We start from the raw sequence: 17,435 nt of genomic DNA on the forward strand, positions 1-17,435 counted from the left end.
GGGGGTTCACTAAGGGCTGTACCCCGGAACCCCACCCTGTGCAGAGCTGGCAATCCAGGACCCCCCCTCCACCACCACCAGCAGCCTTCCCCTCAAATGCCAGGGCCATCTGCACCTAGCATTTGTGCCTGCGCCCATTCCGGTCCATTCTAGGGCACGTGCAGAACCCTGTGTCTGCAGCCCCGAGGCAGGGCGTGCGACCTGGCCTGTTCACAAGGCTGCCGGTAACCAAACTCCCTCCGGCTGGGGAACACCTCCCGAGCCTGAAAAGTAACTTCTGGAGGTGCCCCTGAGGACTGGCCTGCGCTCTTCTGAGTCAAACTGAAACCTAGCCCCTGGAGAGGAATGCAGCACTGCACCTAGTCAGGAATGCCCCCCCACCACAGCGGCACCCCACCAAGCTTGGGGCCCCTCGGCTAGCCCCGCCTCTCACCCCCTCCCCCACCTGAGTCATACTGCAGGAGAGGAGCAGCGGACTGCGGTGGCGGCAGCGGCGCTTTGGAGAGCTCAGCCCAGCTAAGCAGCCTGCTGCCTAGCCACAGTCTTTGTCGGACCCCCCACCCCCCTACCCCTGCCAGTCTCAGCTCCAGGCACCGCCAAATATTTGCTCAAGAGCCTCTGGAACTCAAGGGCATCGGGATCTCCAAGGGCGGGGGATGGAGCCCCCTCCGTGGCGGTACCAGTGGCTGGAGCAAGAAGAATAAGGGGAGGAGGACTCAGAAGAAGGCGGGTCCTGGAGAGACACCGAGGTGGGGACAGGAGCAGCAGGGAGTGGCAGGGATACCGGATACAAGATACAGGAGTCGGGGGCTTGCTTCCCTCCCCCATCTCAGCAGCCCTAGTCTGTTCCCCAAGCGCTGGGCTCCACTCTCACCAGAATTAGCAGCAGGAGGAAGGCGGCAGGAGGTGGCTGAAGCGAGTGAGCATAGGGAGCTAGCCAGGGTGGGAGCAGGGGGGGGCCAGAGCCCCTCGCACCTGAGGCCGCAGGAGGAAGTCCATGGCGACAGGGGTGAACGCGGGAAGGAGGGGGAGGGGACCAGCCCGAACCCCTTCCCAGTCACGTGCCCTGCCCGGCCAGATGACCAATAGGGGGCTGATTGTGGCACTTGGAGTTAATCATTACACTCGTCAGGAAAACCGGGAGGGGGCCACGTGGGGCCGGGCGGGGCGGGCCTGGGTGGCACGTGGGGCCAGGGGCGGGGCTGTCGCTGCAAGCACACAGCCCAGAACCTCTGAGCTAGGGCGCTACTGCCTCTGAAGCTGGGTCAGAAGGGGTCGCCAGGTTACAGACCGAGGGTCCCCGGAGTTCCTCTCTCTGAGGTTAAAGAACTGCCCCGGGCTTCAGGAAATGGCCTCAACTCCCTCCTCTGGACTGGAAGTAGCAGGACCCCCACCACGACCAGTACCCATCCCAGACCCCGGAGGCCCTGATCAGGCCAGGGGAAGGATGGCAGCGCCCCTTCCCAATCCATCAGAGGCTCCCCTTCCTCCTGAGGCTGCACACACACGCAAATGCGCACACACACATGCACACACGCACGCGCGCTCACTCTGTTTGATGCAGGACACCCCCCTCCCTCCACGCCCAGCCAGAACACCTGAGGCCATGGGAGGAGGGAGGGGAGGGCCGGGCAATACTCACAGTACAGAAAGAATCTGCGCCCGGGGCTGGGCGCCGGGGGGCGCTGCTCATGGCCAAATCTTAGCCCTTTTCACTGTCACTGCGGCTTTCAGGACAACAAGGCGGCGGCATAACCTGAGCAAGGGGAGAGGACTGATCACCTGAGAACCGGCCACCAGGCAGAAGTGCCCCAGCCTTGCTCAGCCCCCCAACATACACCCAGCCCAGTGGCGGGGGGTGGGGGGAGACAGGTCTCAGGAACTTCCCACCAGCTGGCACCTAGCGGTCACCCTGCCGCTCAGGATCCTCTAGACTATGAAGGGCTTCAAGGTGGCCCTTAGAGGCTGGAGGCAAAGAAAAGAGTTACTTAAAGGAAGAAAAGAAAAACAGGAGAGGAGAGGACCGAGGCAGAGGAGGCCACAAAGGGCTAAGTGACCAAGGGGAGCGAGGAAGGAGAGAAGGTGGGAGAGGCTGCAAAAAGGGGCAGGGGGACAAGGAGTCCAGGCAAAACCTACAGAGAAAGCAGCAGAAATCGGGGTGGGGAATGGAGGAGAGAAGGGGAGAAAAGACAGGTGGAGCCAGAATCCAAAGCAGTGAATGGTGGCACCCGACGGGGGCTGAACAAGAGAGGAGTATCGTGGAGCAGAGTGGGGGGGAGGAAAGGAGAGACTGGAGGGAGCCCCGAACAGCAAGCAAGGGGGTGGCAGAGACACCAGACCCGGGGCTGGGAGGAGACACAGGGCTGTGCCCCCTCCCTGATGAAGTTGCTCCCTGGGGGAGGGGCAGGAGCCCAATTCCACTCACGCAGTGGGAGGGAGGAAGGGAGGACGCGGGCACCGGCAGGACGGAGCTTTATAATGGGGGAGGGGCACGTGACGGACTGGGAAGAGGGTGGGCACAGAAACCCTGAGGTTCTGCCCTCAGGGGCAGTCCTGATCCCTCCCCTCCCCTAGCCAGGAGCCAGGAAAATCTGAGTGGCAGGGCTGACGCCCTCCTGACTGTGACTGTAGGGGTGTCTGGGGAGGGCACTGCCATGTGTGGCGGGGAAGCAGAACAGTTGCGGTTAAGGAACCTGACCAGGGTGAACCAGGGTACTCACTCCTGGTGGGGGAGGTGGGGGCGGGGGGCACTCAAGGTTCTCCAAAGTAAAGTACTGAAGTTCCCCTGGGCATTGTTGGGGGGTCACGGTGTCCCACTTAGAGCGAACTCGGGCATAAGACAGGTCAGCGTAGGGTCAAACAATATACATCTGGGGGTCAGTCCAGGGTGGGGAGCCTGGAGCAACACATTCTTGGCAAGCACTCCCACTCAGCTGACGTTCTCTTCACCTCCCCCTAGCAGGCCTTCAGCCAGATCACGTCTGGTGTGGGGGAGAGGGGCTGGGGGAGCCCCCCCTCGGAGAAGGGTGTGTGGTGTCTTGAGCACCTGCAGGTGCCCCACTGCCACTTCCAGGCTGTGCCCTCAGTGTACTCTTCCACCCCCCCACCCCCTCCCCGCCTTTCCAGAACACAAAGCAGCTTCTGTCCAGAGCATCGGTGCCGATAATCCGGGGTGGGGGCACATTCCGGGACCAGCCCCGACCGGCCCGGAGGATTAGCATCTCCCCCACCCCCGCCCAAGGGATTAGCACCCCGGACCCCCACTTGGGCATTAACCACCCCGCAAGTGAACTCGCACATTCCACAGCTCTAGACGTGGGGCTGTTGGGGGTGGGGTGGGGGGCGGAGGGAGGCGGTTAAAGTGGCTTTCAGGCAGCGCCGCCCCCACGTTCAGCACGGGCTCCCCATCGAGACAAACCAGCCCCCCTGGAGTCAGGTCCAACTCTCCAGGCTCGTTTTTCTCATCCCCACCCAGGTGCTCCCTCTTCTGTCTGACCCCTTGTCCTGACCTGACCCGCCACCCCCTCCCGTCCCAGCTCCGCCTCTGAACCCGGAGGTCGGGGTTCAGCGGTCCGGGGCGACCCCCAGGCTAAGGCACCCTGGATGGGCCTTAAGAACAGAGCGGGGGGGTCTTAGGGAAGGGGTGTCGTCTGGAGCCCGCCCAGGAATTGGGAAGGCCGGCGGCGCCTCCCAGAGACTAGCCCCTCCTGGTGGCAGGGGGCGCGGCACCCACAATTTAGGTAACTCTAAAAGCGGACCCCAGATCTCGCTCCCGCCCGACACCCTGCGCGCCTCCGCATCATTCTCCCCAAGACCTCGCTTCCCCGCGCCCCAGTCTCCGCCCCTTCCTCCACTTCCACTCCCTCCCTGCTCCGAGTCCCGAGTTCCCCCCTTTCCTTCCCCCTCCCTTCCTCCCTCCGCGGCCCTGGCCCTCCTCCGCCGCCACCTCTCCGCTTACCCGCTTGCTCTGGACTTCGTGCCCCGGGGGTCTCGGGGTCTCTCCCCCTTCTCCGGAGCCCTCGCGCGCTCCCGACGACTCCCTAGTGCCCACCTCGGGGCGCACCCCCGCCGCTCCCAACTTCTCCCAACTCAACTTTCCCCCGCGCCGCGGGCAGGCCAGCCCCCTGCGTGCGCGCCCCCAGGCGCACCGTGCGCGGCCCCGCAGCAGCGGGTGGCGGAGCAGGGAGCCGGGGCCGAGACCTGCGGACCGAGGCGCGCTTCCCAGACACCGCCCCGCACTGGGAGCCCGGCGCCCCGGCGGCCACCCTGTGTCCTTCGGCTCTGTCCCGTGAGGCCGCCGCCCGGGCTTCCCCGCACGCACGGGACTTGGGCACCCTGGGGACGCCGTCTCTTGGCCGCATTAAGCACCTCGGGGCGGAAGCGAGCCCGCCTCACGCTGGGGATCTCAGGCAGGAAAATCGAGACATAAAAATGATGGAGAAATTCGGGGCGGAGAAACTTGAAATACAAATACATCGAGGTCAAGATTCTCCCCCTACCAGCCCCTACCCCTCACTACGGGAAGGGGTTGGCAATAGGAGTGATGGCTGCTAGAGGTTGGATTCCCATTACCGTGAGCTGACCTAGACTTTTCGAACCAGGGACTTCTGCTTCAGAGAGGTTTCCCTGCGGCGACCTCCCTCCTCGAACGAAGCATATTATAATCATCACCTGGCGTTAAAGAGCTCTGTGTGTATTTTTGGTTTTCTCAACTAATGGTAAATCCTTCCAGAGGAGGAGTGTCCTTTTCTTTTTGAAATGTATATATTTTTTAGTATGCCACCAGATGAAGGAAGCACAGCATTGTGTGTGCAGAAAACGGTCTGATCTAAGCGAGTTAATTAACAAATGTTTAGCACCAACTAGGTTTTGGTGCTGAGGAGTGCTGTTTGGGGCCGTTTTTGTCCAGTTCACAGCCCTCAAGAATGCAATCATGAGACAATTAGAGAGGAGCGCAAGAAAATCTATAATCAACTCCTTAAGGGATGAGGTCAAGGCTGCTGCAAGTAGAGCATCTGTCTGTGCTTCTGTCTGTTGAGGGCGGTAGCCAACCTGCCAGTCCTCGGCCACACCCTGCTTGACTCCGGTGGGCCCAGGCTCTCCAGACTGGTATGGGGGGTGGGGGTGGAGGACTCCCAGTGTTCCAGCCAGCTTGCCTTGGGGTGTCACAGTGTAGCGAACGGCTGGAGTAGGGTGGGCTCCGAGACGACACACGGGGCCGAGGACAGAGAGGGGTCTCTGGCGTATGTTAAATCCAGGGGCACACCTGCCTCTCTTCCCAGCCCTGTGGTTCAGCTGGTCCCTGTGAAGTCCTCATCGAGACATGACTCGGAGCCATTCCCCAGGCAATCCTGAGGTCTCCAGATGGCCCAGAGCGAGGTGGAAATCCACTGTGCGAATGTCAGGAGGTTGCTGGAACCTCGAAACCATCGGTCGCATCAGAACGCAGCCATCAGGGTCGGGGATGCAGGCCGCCAAACCCCAAGCCCCAGAGAGCGCCCCACCCTCACCCTACTGCATTCTGGAATGTGTAGTCCCAGAGAGGCCCTTTCCAAAATAAGGTTGTGATCACACAGCGAGCAAGGCACGCTGGGAGCCGTGGCGCTACGGCTGCGAGGCCCAGAAAGCGGACACGCGATGCTTCCTGGGACTTGAAGTCCAAGGTTTTCCTCCGCGGTCGAACTGGGGCCCGGGGAAGCAAGTGCTGCAGCGGGTCTTCGCGCGGCCTGCTGGCAGTTGTAGTCTTCTTGTTGTCTAATGTCCGGGACATTGCCGGGAAACCTCGGTACCCCTAGTACTACACGCCCCAGAAGCCCTTGCGCAGTAGGGAGGGGGCGGGGCAGGACCGGAGGCTGGGGTGCCGCCTCCTCTGCAACGCCGGGGCCGGAGTCTTAGAACCCAGGGCCCGTAGGGGTCCCCGCGGCTGCCGCGATGCAGAAATACGAGAAACTCGAGAAGATTGGGGAAGGTAATGGGACTACGAGATGTTCCCGCAAGATCTTCCTCTGCAGACCCTTCAGCCTTCCTTGCAGCCCTGGCTCCTCTACCGTCAGCAATACCCACAGACTCCGACCTCAGCACTGACTGCAGCCCTGGCCCCGAGCTCAACACTCCTTGCAGACCCCTATTCTTCCCGTTCGCATCTCCCGCAGACGCCCCTTCCCAACCTCAGCACCGCCTGGAGACCTACCTGCCGACCTTAACACTTCCTGCATCTTCTACCTCTAGCCTCAGCACCATTTGCAGACGCTCACCCAGCCCCCAGCCTCAGTTCTCGATGCAGACCTCCAACCTCAACATTTCTGCCGACCCTCATTTTTCTCCCAGACCTGCCCACCATCCCCAGACCCTCCGGAAGCCCCGCCTTCATTGTAGATCTCCTTACTCTCACAGCTGCAGCCTATCCCTGCTGCAGACACGCTCCAGCCAACTACCCACAGGCACCTGCTCTGCCCCATCCTCCCTTACAAAGCTCTTCAAATGCTGAGCCTTCACCCTCAATCTCTTCCCTTACTCCTCCAGACATCAGAAATAACCTACTCCCACGTTGCCTGCTCTCCTGACAGGGACTTCCTGGGGGCGGGGAAGGGTGTTCCATCTTCACCCTCACCCCTGACCTTCCTCTAGGCACCTATGGAACAGTATTCAAGGCCAAAAACCGAGAGACCCATGAGATCGTGGCTCTGAAACGGGTGAGGCTGGATGACGATGATGAGGTAGGACTGGGACATCAGGGCTAGGGCGGGGGTTGAGGGCCCAGGTTGGGTGGGATGTGACTGTTGCCCGCCCGGCCCCCTCCCATGTGTAGGGAGTGCCGAGCTCAGCCCTTCGGGAAATCTGCCTCCTCAAAGAGCTGAAGCACAAGAACATCGTCAGGTGTGTAGATGGGCAGGGTCCTCCTTGCCTGTGTGGTCAGTTGGAGGAGGGGGGCTTCAGAGATGGGCTGGGCTGATACTGGGATCAGGGTTGGGCTGATACAGATCCCTTGATGATCTGAGGCTGAAACTCGTGGACCTGCCCCGCTGAGTCCTCCCTCCTCCCTAGGCTTCATGATGTCCTGCATAGCGACAAGAAGCTGACTTTGGTTTTTGAGTTCTGTGACCAGGTAAAAGGGGGACTTGGGGGACGGTAGCCTTGGAGGAGGGTACAGGGGCCCAGACTGAGGTTAATCTCTGTCACGTTCCCCACCCCCCTCCCTTTTTAGGACCTTAAGAAGTATTTTGACAGCTGCAATGGTGACCTAGATCCTGAAATTGTGAAGGTGAGGGGCTAGCGTCCTGGAGACTCATTGGGGCCAAGTAGGACTCTGCCTTCAGTATATGCACTCTCTGAGCACCAAGTTCAAGGCCTAAGGAGGCGGGGGAAGTGCTCAGGTTTCAGGGAATGATGAAACCCTGTCTCTTCCCTCCTGAAGATGCTGGACGAGCATCTTGACATGGCCTCTTGGATCTGAGGGTATCACTTTGATATTAGTGATATGATTCGCACTTGAGAGATGAGAAAATTAGGTTCAGAGAGATTCATTCAACAAATACCTATCGGATGCTTTGCTATCTGCCAGGCATGTGCTTGACCCAAATGCCTTGCCCCAGGTCCCAGGGGAATCAATGCTGAATGATAATATAGCCCAGCAAATATATTGATGGCTACGAAGCGTGTGCTTACCTGAGGCCAGTTCGAGAAGAGATCCATGTGGGAGGGTGAGAAGACCCACTAGGCTGTAAGTTCCAGAAGGGTGGGGACCAGGGCCCCCACTCACCGTTCACTTATAATACCCAGCCAGGTAGGAAGCAGGTCTTCCATAGTGAACCAATGATGTCGCTGAGAGATGGGCGGGGTTTTGAGGCTAGCAGAGGGGAAAGAGGGGAACATGCACTGGGTGCAGTCTCCTTCCAGAAGGTCTGACGCTCTCCCCCCCTCCACCCCACAGTCCTTCCTCTTCCAGCTGCTGAAAGGCCTGGGATTCTGTCACAGCCGCAATGTCCTGCACAGGGACCTGAAGCCCCAGAACCTGCTAATAAACAGGGTACCTCCTGGGGAGAAGGTGGGCGGTTGGGGAGGCCGTAGTCTCCAGCTGGCATACGTGATGGGGCGACCTGGGCTGGGGAGGCAGAAGAAGGAGGCCCGCCCTGGGACTCTTGAAAAACCCCTCTCAAAGCCCCTTCCCATCTCTCTCAGAACGGGGAGCTGAAATTGGCCGATTTTGGCTTGGCTCGAGCCTTCGGGATCCCGGTTCGCTGTTACTCAGCCGAGGTGAGCTGGAGGGGGTTGGGGCCTGGGGGTAAGGGAGGGGGGTGCCCCTCTGAGCATCTTTCACCTCCTACTCCAGGACCCATGTTTTTTTTCCCCTCCTCACTGAGCCTCTCCTCCCCAGTCCTCTAAGTCGGGGTCGCTGGGGGCGGGGTCTTTTCCAGGTGGTCACGCTGTGGTACCGCCCCCCGGATGTCCTCTTTGGGGCCAAGCTATACTCCACATCCATCGACATGTGGTCGGCCGGCTGCATCTTTGCAGGTGACATGCCTGGGGGTCTGCAGAGGCACTGTCTCTCCCATCTGAGTGCACACATTGGGTCTGGGGTGTCCCTTCTGGGGGAGGGCGTGAGACCCTCGGGGTTGGGGATGGAACACACAGAGGGTGCCGTGGGAATGAAGGCTTCTTCGTGTGCCCCCTCCACCCCCTAGAGCTGGCCAACGCGGGGCGGCCTCTGTTCCCTGGCAATGACGTAGATGACCAGTTGAAGAGGATCTTCCGATATCCTTCGACATTTCCCTTCGCCTCGAGCCCTCTGAAGGGGAGAAAGAGGGGGTGCCTGGCTGGCTCAGTCGGTAGAGTGTGCCACCCTTGATCATGGGGGTCATGAGTTTGAGCCCCACGTTGGACATAGAGTTTATTTTTTAATAAACAAAAGGGAGTAAGGAGCCCACGGAGCTCAGAGTGCATGGGCTGGGCCAGGATAGGGGGTGGCTTTGGGCAAGAGGATGGAGGGCGGACAGTGCGGTGACCTCAGGGCTGATTGGAGCGTGTATGACCTGCAGACACGGAGGACTCGCTTGGGGGACTAGCCATGAGCAGGTCCCTCTGTGAGAAATGAATCCTTAGGACGAAGGGGCCAAAAGCAGCAGGGGGATTAGATGTGGGAGCAGGAGAGTGGCCGATGGACTCATCAGGAGCAGACATCAGGGTTTAGATCAGAGGACCGAACGTTTGTAAAGTGCCTGGTGCCGCGGGAATGCGCTGCATGTTCTGGGTCCTGCCTCTGTCCTGAGCTGTGGAATAAGGTGAGGGGTGTGGAGGTGGGTGTGAGAAACCCCCCCAGGACGGGAGGAGCCCCTTGCCCGCCCCTTTCCACCTGAGTGATCCTTGACCCCATGGACACGCTTCTGGGGACACCAACCGAGGAGCAGTGGCCTGCCATGACCAAGCTGCCAGACTATAAGGTGTGGCAGGGGCTGGAGGGGTTCTTTCTGCTGCTAGCAGCCTCCAGGCCCCTGTACCGCTGGTCTGACTTTCCCTACCCCCCCCCCCCCCACAGCCCTACCCGATGTACCCGGCCACAACATCCCTGGTGAATGTCGTACCTAAGCTCAATGCCACAGGGCGGGACCTTCTACAGGTAACCAAGGGCAGGGGTCGGGGGGTGGGATTGTCAGGTTTGGGGGAGGCCGGGGCTGGAGACAGTTAACCCAGTCTGAACCCGCCACGCCTCTCTTTGCGCCCCCAGAACCTCCTGAAATGTAACCCTGTGCAGCGCATCTCAGCAGAAGAGGCCCTGCAGCACCCCTACTTCTCCGACTTCTGCCCCCCATAGGCCCCAGGACCTTGGCCAGGCTGGGGCCTGGCCTAGCAAAGCCCCCTCCCGGGAGGGGAGGAAAAGCAGGGGGTGCCCGGTGTGCCAAGCCCCAGCTGGCTGGGCCCGGAGGTGCCCCGGGCCGCGTTCTTCGCTCCCTCCGTGGACTTTATTTAATTTCATAAATTGGCTCCTTTCCCACAGTCTGGCTGATGTGGTGGAGTGGCTCCGAGAGGGGGTGGGCTCTGGGCAGGGTCTTCTACTCTGCCACCCTCTGCACCCTCTTGCTACTGGCTCAGACCCAGCCCAGTGGTTCTGGCCTTTGCTCCACTACTCTGAGTGACCTGACACGGCGGGGGCGGGGGGGGGGGCAGGGAGGGCTCCAGGCAGCACCCACACACACACACACACACACACACACACACACACACACACGTGTGCTTCGGCTGGCACATACCCCCCTCCCTCCCTCTGCCCAGGGCTGGGCAGTCAGTGTCAGAGTAGAGATGGGCTTCCATCAGAATGGGGAGAAAAGGGTTGGGCCTTTCTTCACAGTTCTCCATAGCCCACGTGTACCTCTCCATCCTTCCCTTCTCCATCCCCTCCCTCCCCCATAGCCAGGCCCATGGGCTAGGACGGCAGCAATCCAAAGATGTGGTTAGATCGGGGGTACCCCTGTCCCCGCTTCCTTGTCAGTTTCCCAATATTTAGGGGACAGAGAAAAAGCAGGGCCAGGGTGGTAGCAGGGGCCGGGATGTATTCTTACTGGTGGGAGGGGGAAGGGAAGGCCCCCCTCCACCATCTCAAGCCGGGACCTTCTGCTCTTTGGGGAGGTGGGAGAAGCAGAGCCTTTCCCGTGGGGACAGGCAATGTGCTGGTGCTTGGTCCCCAACGTGAGCAGAGAGTCATGGTCTAAGGCAGGATAGCAACTTGTGTTCTTGGAAGTGGATACATCCTCTGTCTTCTCCCCGCCCCTCCCCCAGCTCTTCCCTTGTGCACCCCAAACATAGCTGTCCCCCCACTGACTCCTCTTTGCTTTGATACCTGCCTTTGGGTGCCTTTCTCCCTGAGATGTCATTTTGAGAAACTCCTTCATGCTGAGGGGCAAGTGGAGGGTCCCCTCTCATGACTCTTTTTGCCCAGAGAGGTTTGTGGTGGTTGACAGGGACCCACCTACAATTTGGGCACTGTCCACTGGATGTTGGCCTGCAGAGGTCCTCTTTGACCTTGGCCTGACTAGTCTGGCTGCGAGAGAAACAGCTGAGGCTGATGCACTAGAACTTTATTTGGGGTGAAGAGGGCAGAGACATGTGCAGGCAGGGCCCATCCAGGATGTCAAGGTGCAGCCCGGAAGACACAGATGCCAGGTCTAGAGCCGTGTGACGAGGTAGCAGGTGTGGTGGGAGGCAGACAGGGTCTTGGTGACGGCACAGGGAGGGGTGGGGGGCCTGGTGAGACCCAGACCACAGCACTGACACAGGAGGCCTTGCACCCACTGCCCTGCCCTCCTGAACCTCGGTGTCACCCTCTAGACTGGACCTGCCCCTCCTCCCTTGAAATAGGGGGCCATTCCTTGTTACCTGGGACCCAGGCTGAGGTGGGGAACTTGGGTTCCATGGCTGCCCAGCCCTTCCTGAAGCTGTGGGAGGAGGGAGAGGATCAGAGGTGGGGAGGAGTCCTTCCTCCCAGGACCAGCCCAAGTCACTGCACGCTCCTTCCCCACCATTCTTCCCTCAGCTGGGTAGGGATGGTGTTCTAGACCTGGGAGCAGGGAGACGTTGGAGGTGGCAAAGAAGGAAGAAGGCATTGTTACCAGATTGGAGCTAGAGTGCCTTTGGGAGTGCTTTCGGTTCCAGAAGTATCCCAGGACCCTGTCTCGGAGCACCTGGGGGCAAGCAGCGGGAGACGTGGCCATTGCACACCTTCTCCTGGATCTTAGGCACTGATCCCTTCCCCCTCCCCTGGCTGGGGCTCAGGCCCACCTCGCAGAGGTAGTCCAGGATCTCAAGGATGGTGAGCAGGCTGGCCCCGATGAATAGTCCCATCTGGCCCCCAATGTCGCCTGTGGAGACCAGGTTACCCATCTGCTCACAGCCACTGCTGGGGCCACACCTCCCCAGATGCCTGGGTGACTGACATACATGCGCGCGCGCGCGCACACACACACACACACACACACACACACACACACCCACCCACCCACCCACCAAGCAGTTCTGACACTTCATAGGCCTTCTTCTGCTCCACGGTCTCGTAGTTGAGGGCCTCAAAGAAGATGTCCAGCACCAGCACGTTCTCTCTGGAGGAAAAGAGGCCAGGAAAGCTCGCCGGACACCCCCTGATGCCAGCTGCTGGCAGGAGAGAGGTGCCCGCTCTCCCGTCTGTGACGCCTTTTAGGAGTTCTGGAATGGGCTCACCACCCCATTTGCAGAAGAGTCAGGTATCAGAAAGGTTAACCGTCTTGGCCAGAGTCCCAGGAGCCCCGCGGTGAGGTGCACGCTGGTGTCCCACCCGGGTGTGCGCGAGAAGGCTGGCCCTCCTGAGGGTGCCCCCCAAGCCCCCCACCGCCCTGCCCCGCCCCGCCCGGCTGGCCCGGACTCACGCGATGTAGGCCTCGCTGCGGTTGTGTTTCCGGGCCAGGTAGCGGGCGGAGGCGCGGCTCGGGATCCGCACCATGGAGAGCTCCTTGGCGTAGCGCGTGCTGGCGCAGGGGTTGGGGCAGGTGCACACGTCCTTCCGCAGCATGGCGTCTATGGGCCACAGTCGCCTGAGTCAGGGCCACGGGCCTGCGGGTCCGGGAGCCAGACCCAAGCGGGGGTGGGGATGCGGGGGAGGTCTGCCCCTTACCCAGCGCCGGGCCTGCGCAGTCCTTGTACTGCTGGGGGCTGCACACTGGCGCCCCGCCTGGGGTGGTGGGGGAGGAGACCGCTTCAGGAGCAGTCCCCGGGCCCCTTTGCTCGTACCTGGACCCCTCCCTTCTCCCCCATCTCCGTCCCCCATCCCCAGCTCCTTACCTGGCATATGCATCATTCGGCAGCCACACTTCCGAGCCACATAGCGGGCCTCACAGGCCAGGCGACACCCCATCAGAGTATAGGGCGGTTGGGGGCTTGGGCTGGGGCTAGGAGGACCCAGGGGACCAGAAGGTTCCGGCTCAAAGTCAGGGTCCAGAGATGCGGAGCTGCAGTCCCCCCAGGGTGGTGGCAGGAAGCTCAGCTGTAGTTGGGCGGGTTAAGGAAGCTTCAGGGAGGAGCGGGGCCGGAGGCCAGGTGCAAGGTAAGTGGTCACCAAGACGGCGTGCGGGGGGTCCGAGCCCCTGGGATGGTCTGAGGTGCTGTGGCCGAAGGAGGGGGTTGGAAAAGCCCGGGAGGATACTTGCTGCTTCTGGCAGGACACGAAGGTCTGGTAGCCGGGGGCTGCCCCGAAGCCCAGCTGGTCGATGATGGGCGGCTCCTCCTGGCTGTGGATCTGCACTCGGACCCCCACCTCAAACGGGGTCTCCTCTGCAGGGGAAAGGGGGACCCTGAGGCTTGTGTCCCAGGAGACCCCCTGCCGCAGACCCCTCGCCCCAGGACTGTGACTAGCCAACCCTGCCCCCCTTCACAGGAAAGCATGTACTCTGGGGCCCTTCCTAGTGCCTCCTCCCCTTCCCGGAGCCTTTCATACACCATCTCTGCCACCCCTCCAGCCTGACGCGTGTCCCCATACCCATGTCCCTCCACACGGGCAGATACTCATCCTGCTGCACATCCAGCATGATCTCGAGCCCGTTGCCCATGCCGCCCTTGGGAGTGGTGAGAAGCTCTGCCCCGTCCGCGCCGGAGTTAAAGGTGTAGCACTGACCCATCCGGGTGAAGATCTGCGGGTGAGCAGATGGGGGCAGACCTCGCTGGGGGACATGGGGCCCAGCCGGCTCTTTCCCCCAGGCAAACAGCGGACCTCTCCCCTCCCCATTCTCTGTTTCATCTCTTTTGAACATGGAACCCACATCTCAATGCCCCCACCTCCTCCTTTATACCAGCACATCTACCTAGACCCTCATGGGCTCGCATCCCACAGCCCCTCCTCCTCCTTCCTCGGCACCCAGCCCCTCAGCCCCGGGCACACCCTGTAGGACAAGTGTTTCTTCAGAGGATGGCAAGAAAGGAAGTGGGTCTCAGTTGCCCTCCTCCAGGACTGGCGGTATGTTCGAGAGGCAGAAGGGAAACGAGCCCACTCCTCCAGGCAGGAGAGGGTGCCCTTCTGCCCTAGAGCAGCCTCACTAGAATCCCCCCAGCCCCCAGGAGCAGGAGCTCCCACAGCCCAGAGCTTGGGCCCAGAACCAGCCCCGGTGAGTGCCCTGTGGTGGGAGGTGTGACCTTGTACATTGCAGTCCAGCTGAGTGGCAGGGGCTGGACAAAAAGGCACTGGTGGGGTGGGGAGCCTGGCTGGGAAGGAAAGAACCCGGGCGCAGGTGTGCAGGCCCCCTAGCTTAGGAGGAGCCTGGGCCGGCAAGGCTGGGGAATTGTGGGTGCCCAGTGGGCCGGGCCGGTGGCCAGCTCACCGCGGTGAAGTTCTCGGGCCCGCACGGCCAGCCTCGGTAGCGGCAATCCAGCAGCATGTCCTCCAGGGCATGTCCGGCCCTGGCGTACAGTCGAGCCATGTCGAAGGTGGGACTGGGCATGAAGCCGGGAGGCGCAGGGGGCAGGCCCAGGGCCCGCAGAAAGGCGGCATGCTCAGGGGGCTCCATGCCCAGCAGCAAGGGCCCGGCCCAGTGCAGGTCGTTGGGCGTGAGGCGCGAGCGGCGCAAGGGGTTGACGTTGCACAGGGTGACGGCGGGGAAGGTGAGCCGGTGGCTCTCGCGCTCGTCCAGGGCGGTCTCGTGGTGGAACTCCCCGTAGTAGCGTACCCTCTCGGCCACCTGGTAGAGGAAGGCGGCCAGCGACAGGAGCACGGCTGCGGCCCACAGCCCGCGGCGTGGCGTCAGGCCCCCGGGGCCAAAGACGTGGCCCAGCCCGTGCATCGTGCAGCTGTTGGCGAACACGCGGATGTCCGAAGCTGGCTGCGGGGCCTCCTCTGACCCGGGATAGGGCTTCATGGCTGAGGTCCAGGGTGGAGAACACTGAGAGGGCCGGGGAGTGATGACCAGGCTGCGGGGGCTTGGAAGGAGAAAAGAGGGTCAGTCCAAGAGCTGTGAGGGGCCGAGAGGATTTGGGAGGCCAGGCAGGGGTCACTGCAGGGGAGGAGAGAGGAGGGGAGAGTGGGGAGAGGAGCCCAGACCAAGAAGTGGGAAGGCACTGGCCCAGCAGGTCCGGCTCGGCTGTCTCCAGGAACCAGCTGGGGCTCCACTGGGCTCAGCACTGGGCCGGGGGCTCCTCGGAGAGACCAGGTAGGGCGCAGCCAGAAGGCAGGGGCCGCTCTGTTGGAGGCGGCTCTGCTGAGCCCGAGCTGCCGCAGAGGATTGGGTTTCAGCAGTGAGGGGGCAAGGGGGCCCGCAGAGCAGTCTGGGGGGCAGGGAAGGTCCCTGGGGCCCCAGGCTGAGCCATTAGTGCGGTGTGTTAGGGGGGAGGGGGCGTGGCCGTGGAGACCAGAGGCGCCAGCGGAAAACCACAGCAATCCTGGGGAAGGCTCGGAGGGAGCCTGGAGAGGAGTCAGGGCTGGGGGTGCCTTAATGGCCCTCTAGGTTCCCAGCTGCGGCCCTTGCGGTTGGGTTGAGGGTCTGTTGCTGACCCTCGGCCCAGTCCCCCCCTCTTTTGTCTCTCCTCCCTTCCCACCAACCTCACTTGGGATAATTTGTTCCTTCACCAAGAGAGGAGTTGGCTCTTGACCAAGCCGGAAAGTGGTGGGAAGTTTGGCGTTGGCAGATTTGAGCCCCCAGCAGCCCAGCCCGCATGGCTGGCGTTTCTGTGGGTCTCAAGCCTGGGAGGAGTTGGTCTCAGAGTGTCCCTTTCCCACCTCCCCCTGCCTCCTGAGAGGCCAGCCTCGGCCACGGTGACCGTGGGCTCACTAGCCACCCTCCCAGGGAACATGGGGGCCCTAGACTTTCACTTTTTATTTTTTTTTACGCTTAAAAACATTCTGGAGACCATGCAATACCTAGTAGCTGGAAAGCTTCCCCATTTTTTAAATGGCTCCATTCTATTCCATTATGTGGGCGGACCGACCTGTATGTACTCACACGCCCATGGATGAAATCGGGGGTTTCCAGTCTTCCATTGTAAACAGTGGTGCTCTCGATAGCATTGCACGATGTACATTCTCAGAAATAGAACTGCTGGGTCAAGAGGCATCTGAATGGGTAATTTGGTAGATACCACAAAATTCCCCACTGTGGGAATTCTACCATTTCGCACACCTGTCAGTAGCATGGTGCACAGTGTGCCCGTTTTGCAGGGGGGTGAGGTGGGGCTTTTCTCTTCTTTTAATTTTTTAAATGTTTATTTTTGAGAGAGAGAGAAAATATGAGCAGGGGAGAGGACACAGAGAGAGAGAAAGAGAAACACAGAATCCAAAGCAGGCTCCAGGCTCTGAGCTGTCAGTACAGAGCCCGACGTGGGGCTCGAATTAATGAACTGTGAAATCATGACCTGAGCCGAAGGTCATGGATGCTTCATTGACTGAGCTACCCCGGCGTCCCCCCAACCCTTTTTATTTTTATTTTAATGTTTTATTTATTTTTGATACAGAGAGAAACAGAGCATGAGAGGGGGAAGGGCAGAGAGAGGAGACACAGAACTGGAAGCAGGCTCCAGGCTCTGAGCTGTCAGCCTAGAGCCTGATGCGGGGCTCGAACCCACGAACGTGCGATCTGACCTGAGCCGAAGTCAGAGGCTTAACTGACTGAGCCACCCAGGCGCCCCCCGCAACCCTTTTTAAAGTAGGCTCCATGCCCAACATGGGGCTTAAACTCACGACCCTGAGATCAAAAGTCACATGTTCCACCTATGGAGTCAGCTGGGCGCCCCCACAGGGGGGCTTTACTAAAGGAAAAGATACAGGGCCTCTGACCCAGCTGGGGTGCCCTGAGCCATAGCGCCCAGCATGGCATGGCAATGCCAGCCTTGAAAGGGCAGAGCCGGTGCATTTGACTGAAGATGCTGCCAAGGACCCAGCAATGATGGGTGCGCCCGGGGAGGCCTCCCAGCAGCCGGAGCAGACACCTCCAGAAGGCAGACCAGCAGTCCGCGAGCCTGGTGCCACTTCAGTGGGTGGAGGGTGTCGTGCTGATCCAAGGTGTGGGGACGAAGGGCAGCGGGAGAGGCTGGCGGGAGAGGGCTGCGGGGGTTTGGCCCAGACACCCCCGAGGCGGATGGCCAGGGCCTGGTCATCGGTGCCCAGCTCCATATTTGGTTAAATAAATGCTCACTTGCCCGCGTATCTGCGAATGGGGAGACGCTACACAGCAGGCCTGAGAGCATGTGGATTTACCTCCACTCATTTATTTACTGAAATCTTTCTATTCCGTCTCTTCCCATGAAGCATGGAGGCTGCAGGGTTCACACTGGTGGGCTCGGGCTGTGAGTGGGAGAAACACAGTTTGCCAACTGACCAGGATCACACAGCGCTGCAGTGACCGGTCCACCTGTCTGTCATCCTGACAAGCCTGCACTTCCATGGGAGCAGGGACAGCGTCGCGCCCATCGTCGGTGTGCAGCACATGATACACAGA

General features: G+C 60.9%; 3 protein-coding genes across 6 annotated transcripts in view; 1 reads left to right on the forward strand and 2 right to left on the reverse strand.

Moving 5' to 3' along the window:
• SLC4A2 (solute carrier family 4 member 2) overlaps positions 1 to 4,117 on the reverse strand; it is a 14,815-nt gene extending 10,698 nt beyond the window's left edge. Inside the window, exons 1-3 of the mRNA XM_029954418.1 lie at positions 3,959 to 4,117; positions 1,643 to 1,756; positions 446 to 455 (exon numbers count right to left, since the gene is read on the reverse strand). Of these exons, the coding sequence (XP_029810278.1) occupies positions 446 to 455; positions 1,643 to 1,693 (61 nt within the window). The 5' untranslated portion in view covers positions 1,694 to 1,756; positions 3,959 to 4,117. The remainder of the gene's footprint in view (positions 1 to 445; positions 456 to 1,642; positions 1,757 to 3,958) is intronic.
• Positions 4,118 to 5,827: 1,710 nt separating this feature from the next.
• Positions 5,828 to 9,990, forward strand: CDK5 (cyclin dependent kinase 5). The gene is made up of 12 exons (XM_029954839.1): positions 5,828 to 5,968; positions 6,628 to 6,716; positions 6,809 to 6,876; positions 7,045 to 7,105; positions 7,205 to 7,261; positions 7,931 to 8,026; positions 8,179 to 8,253; positions 8,415 to 8,511; positions 8,682 to 8,751; positions 9,377 to 9,437; positions 9,533 to 9,613; positions 9,722 to 9,990. The coding sequence occupies exons 1-12, from the start codon at positions 5,932 to 5,934 to the stop codon at positions 9,806 to 9,808; spliced, it is 879 nt and encodes a 292-aa protein (XP_029810699.1). The 5' UTR covers positions 5,828 to 5,931; the 3' UTR covers positions 9,809 to 9,990.
• Positions 9,126 to 15,198, reverse strand: ASIC3 (acid sensing ion channel subunit 3). 4 transcript variants are annotated; one of them, XM_029954803.1, is made up of 12 exons: positions 15,047 to 15,198; positions 14,331 to 14,925; positions 13,496 to 13,646; positions 13,163 to 13,290; positions 12,802 to 13,003; positions 12,635 to 12,691; positions 12,390 to 12,537; positions 11,995 to 12,086; positions 11,770 to 11,849; positions 11,601 to 11,672; positions 11,368 to 11,426; positions 9,126 to 9,266 (listed from the first exon to the last, which is right to left on the reverse strand). In XM_029954803.1, exons 2-12 carry the CDS (start codon positions 14,862 to 14,864, stop codon positions 9,164 to 9,166), a joined length of 1,626 nt encoding a protein of 541 aa, XP_029810663.1. In that variant the 5' UTR covers positions 14,865 to 14,925; positions 15,047 to 15,198; the 3' UTR covers positions 9,126 to 9,163. The 4 variants fall into 4 exon arrangements, with proteins under 4 accessions (XP_029810663.1, XP_029810681.1, XP_029810671.1 ...); XM_029954821.1 differs by lacking the exon at positions 9,126 to 9,266 and adding an exon at positions 11,049 to 11,258 and having other exon boundaries at positions 14,331 to 15,198; XM_029954811.1 differs by lacking the exons at positions 9,126 to 9,266; positions 15,047 to 15,198 and adding an exon at positions 11,049 to 11,235 and having other exon boundaries at positions 14,331 to 14,864.
• Between the last annotated feature and the right edge of the window lie 2,237 nt (positions 15,199 to 17,435).

Source organism: Suricata suricatta, chromosome 2 (genome assembly GCF_006229205.1).
Source record: "Suricata suricatta isolate VVHF042 chromosome 2, meerkat_22Aug2017_6uvM2_HiC, whole genome shotgun sequence".
In the NCBI taxonomy this organism is placed as follows: Eukaryota; Metazoa; Chordata; class Mammalia; order Carnivora; family Herpestidae; genus Suricata; species Suricata suricatta.

What these genes read in the sequence shown, in the direction of transcription:
- CDK5 (XM_029954839.1), top strand. Translation starts at nt 5,932, where the DNA reads ATGCAGAAATACGAGAAACTCGAGAAGATTGGGGAAG. An exon ending in AGAACCTGCTAATAAACAGG is followed by an intron (nt 8,027 to 8,178) that starts GTACCTCCTGGG and finishes CATCTCTCTCAG; the next exon opens with AACGGGGAGCTGAAATTGGC. An exon ending in GGCCGGCTGCATCTTTGCAG is followed by an intron (nt 8,512 to 8,681) that starts GTGACATGCCTG and finishes TCCACCCCCTAG; the next exon opens with AGCTGGCCAACGCGGGGCGG.
- ASIC3 (XM_029954821.1), bottom strand. Translation starts at nt 14,864, where the DNA reads ATGAAGCCCTATCCCGGGTCAGAGGAGGCCCCGCAGCCAGCTTCGGAC. An exon ending in TGTCCTGCCAGAAGCAGCAA is followed by an intron (nt 13,004 to 13,162) that starts GTATCCTCCCGG and finishes GCCCAACTACAG; the next exon opens with CTGAGCTTCCTGCCACCACC. An exon ending in CCGAATGATGCATATGCCAG is followed by an intron (nt 12,692 to 12,801) that starts GTAAGGAGCTGG and finishes CCACCACCCCAG; the next exon opens with GCGGGGCGCCAGTGTGCAGC.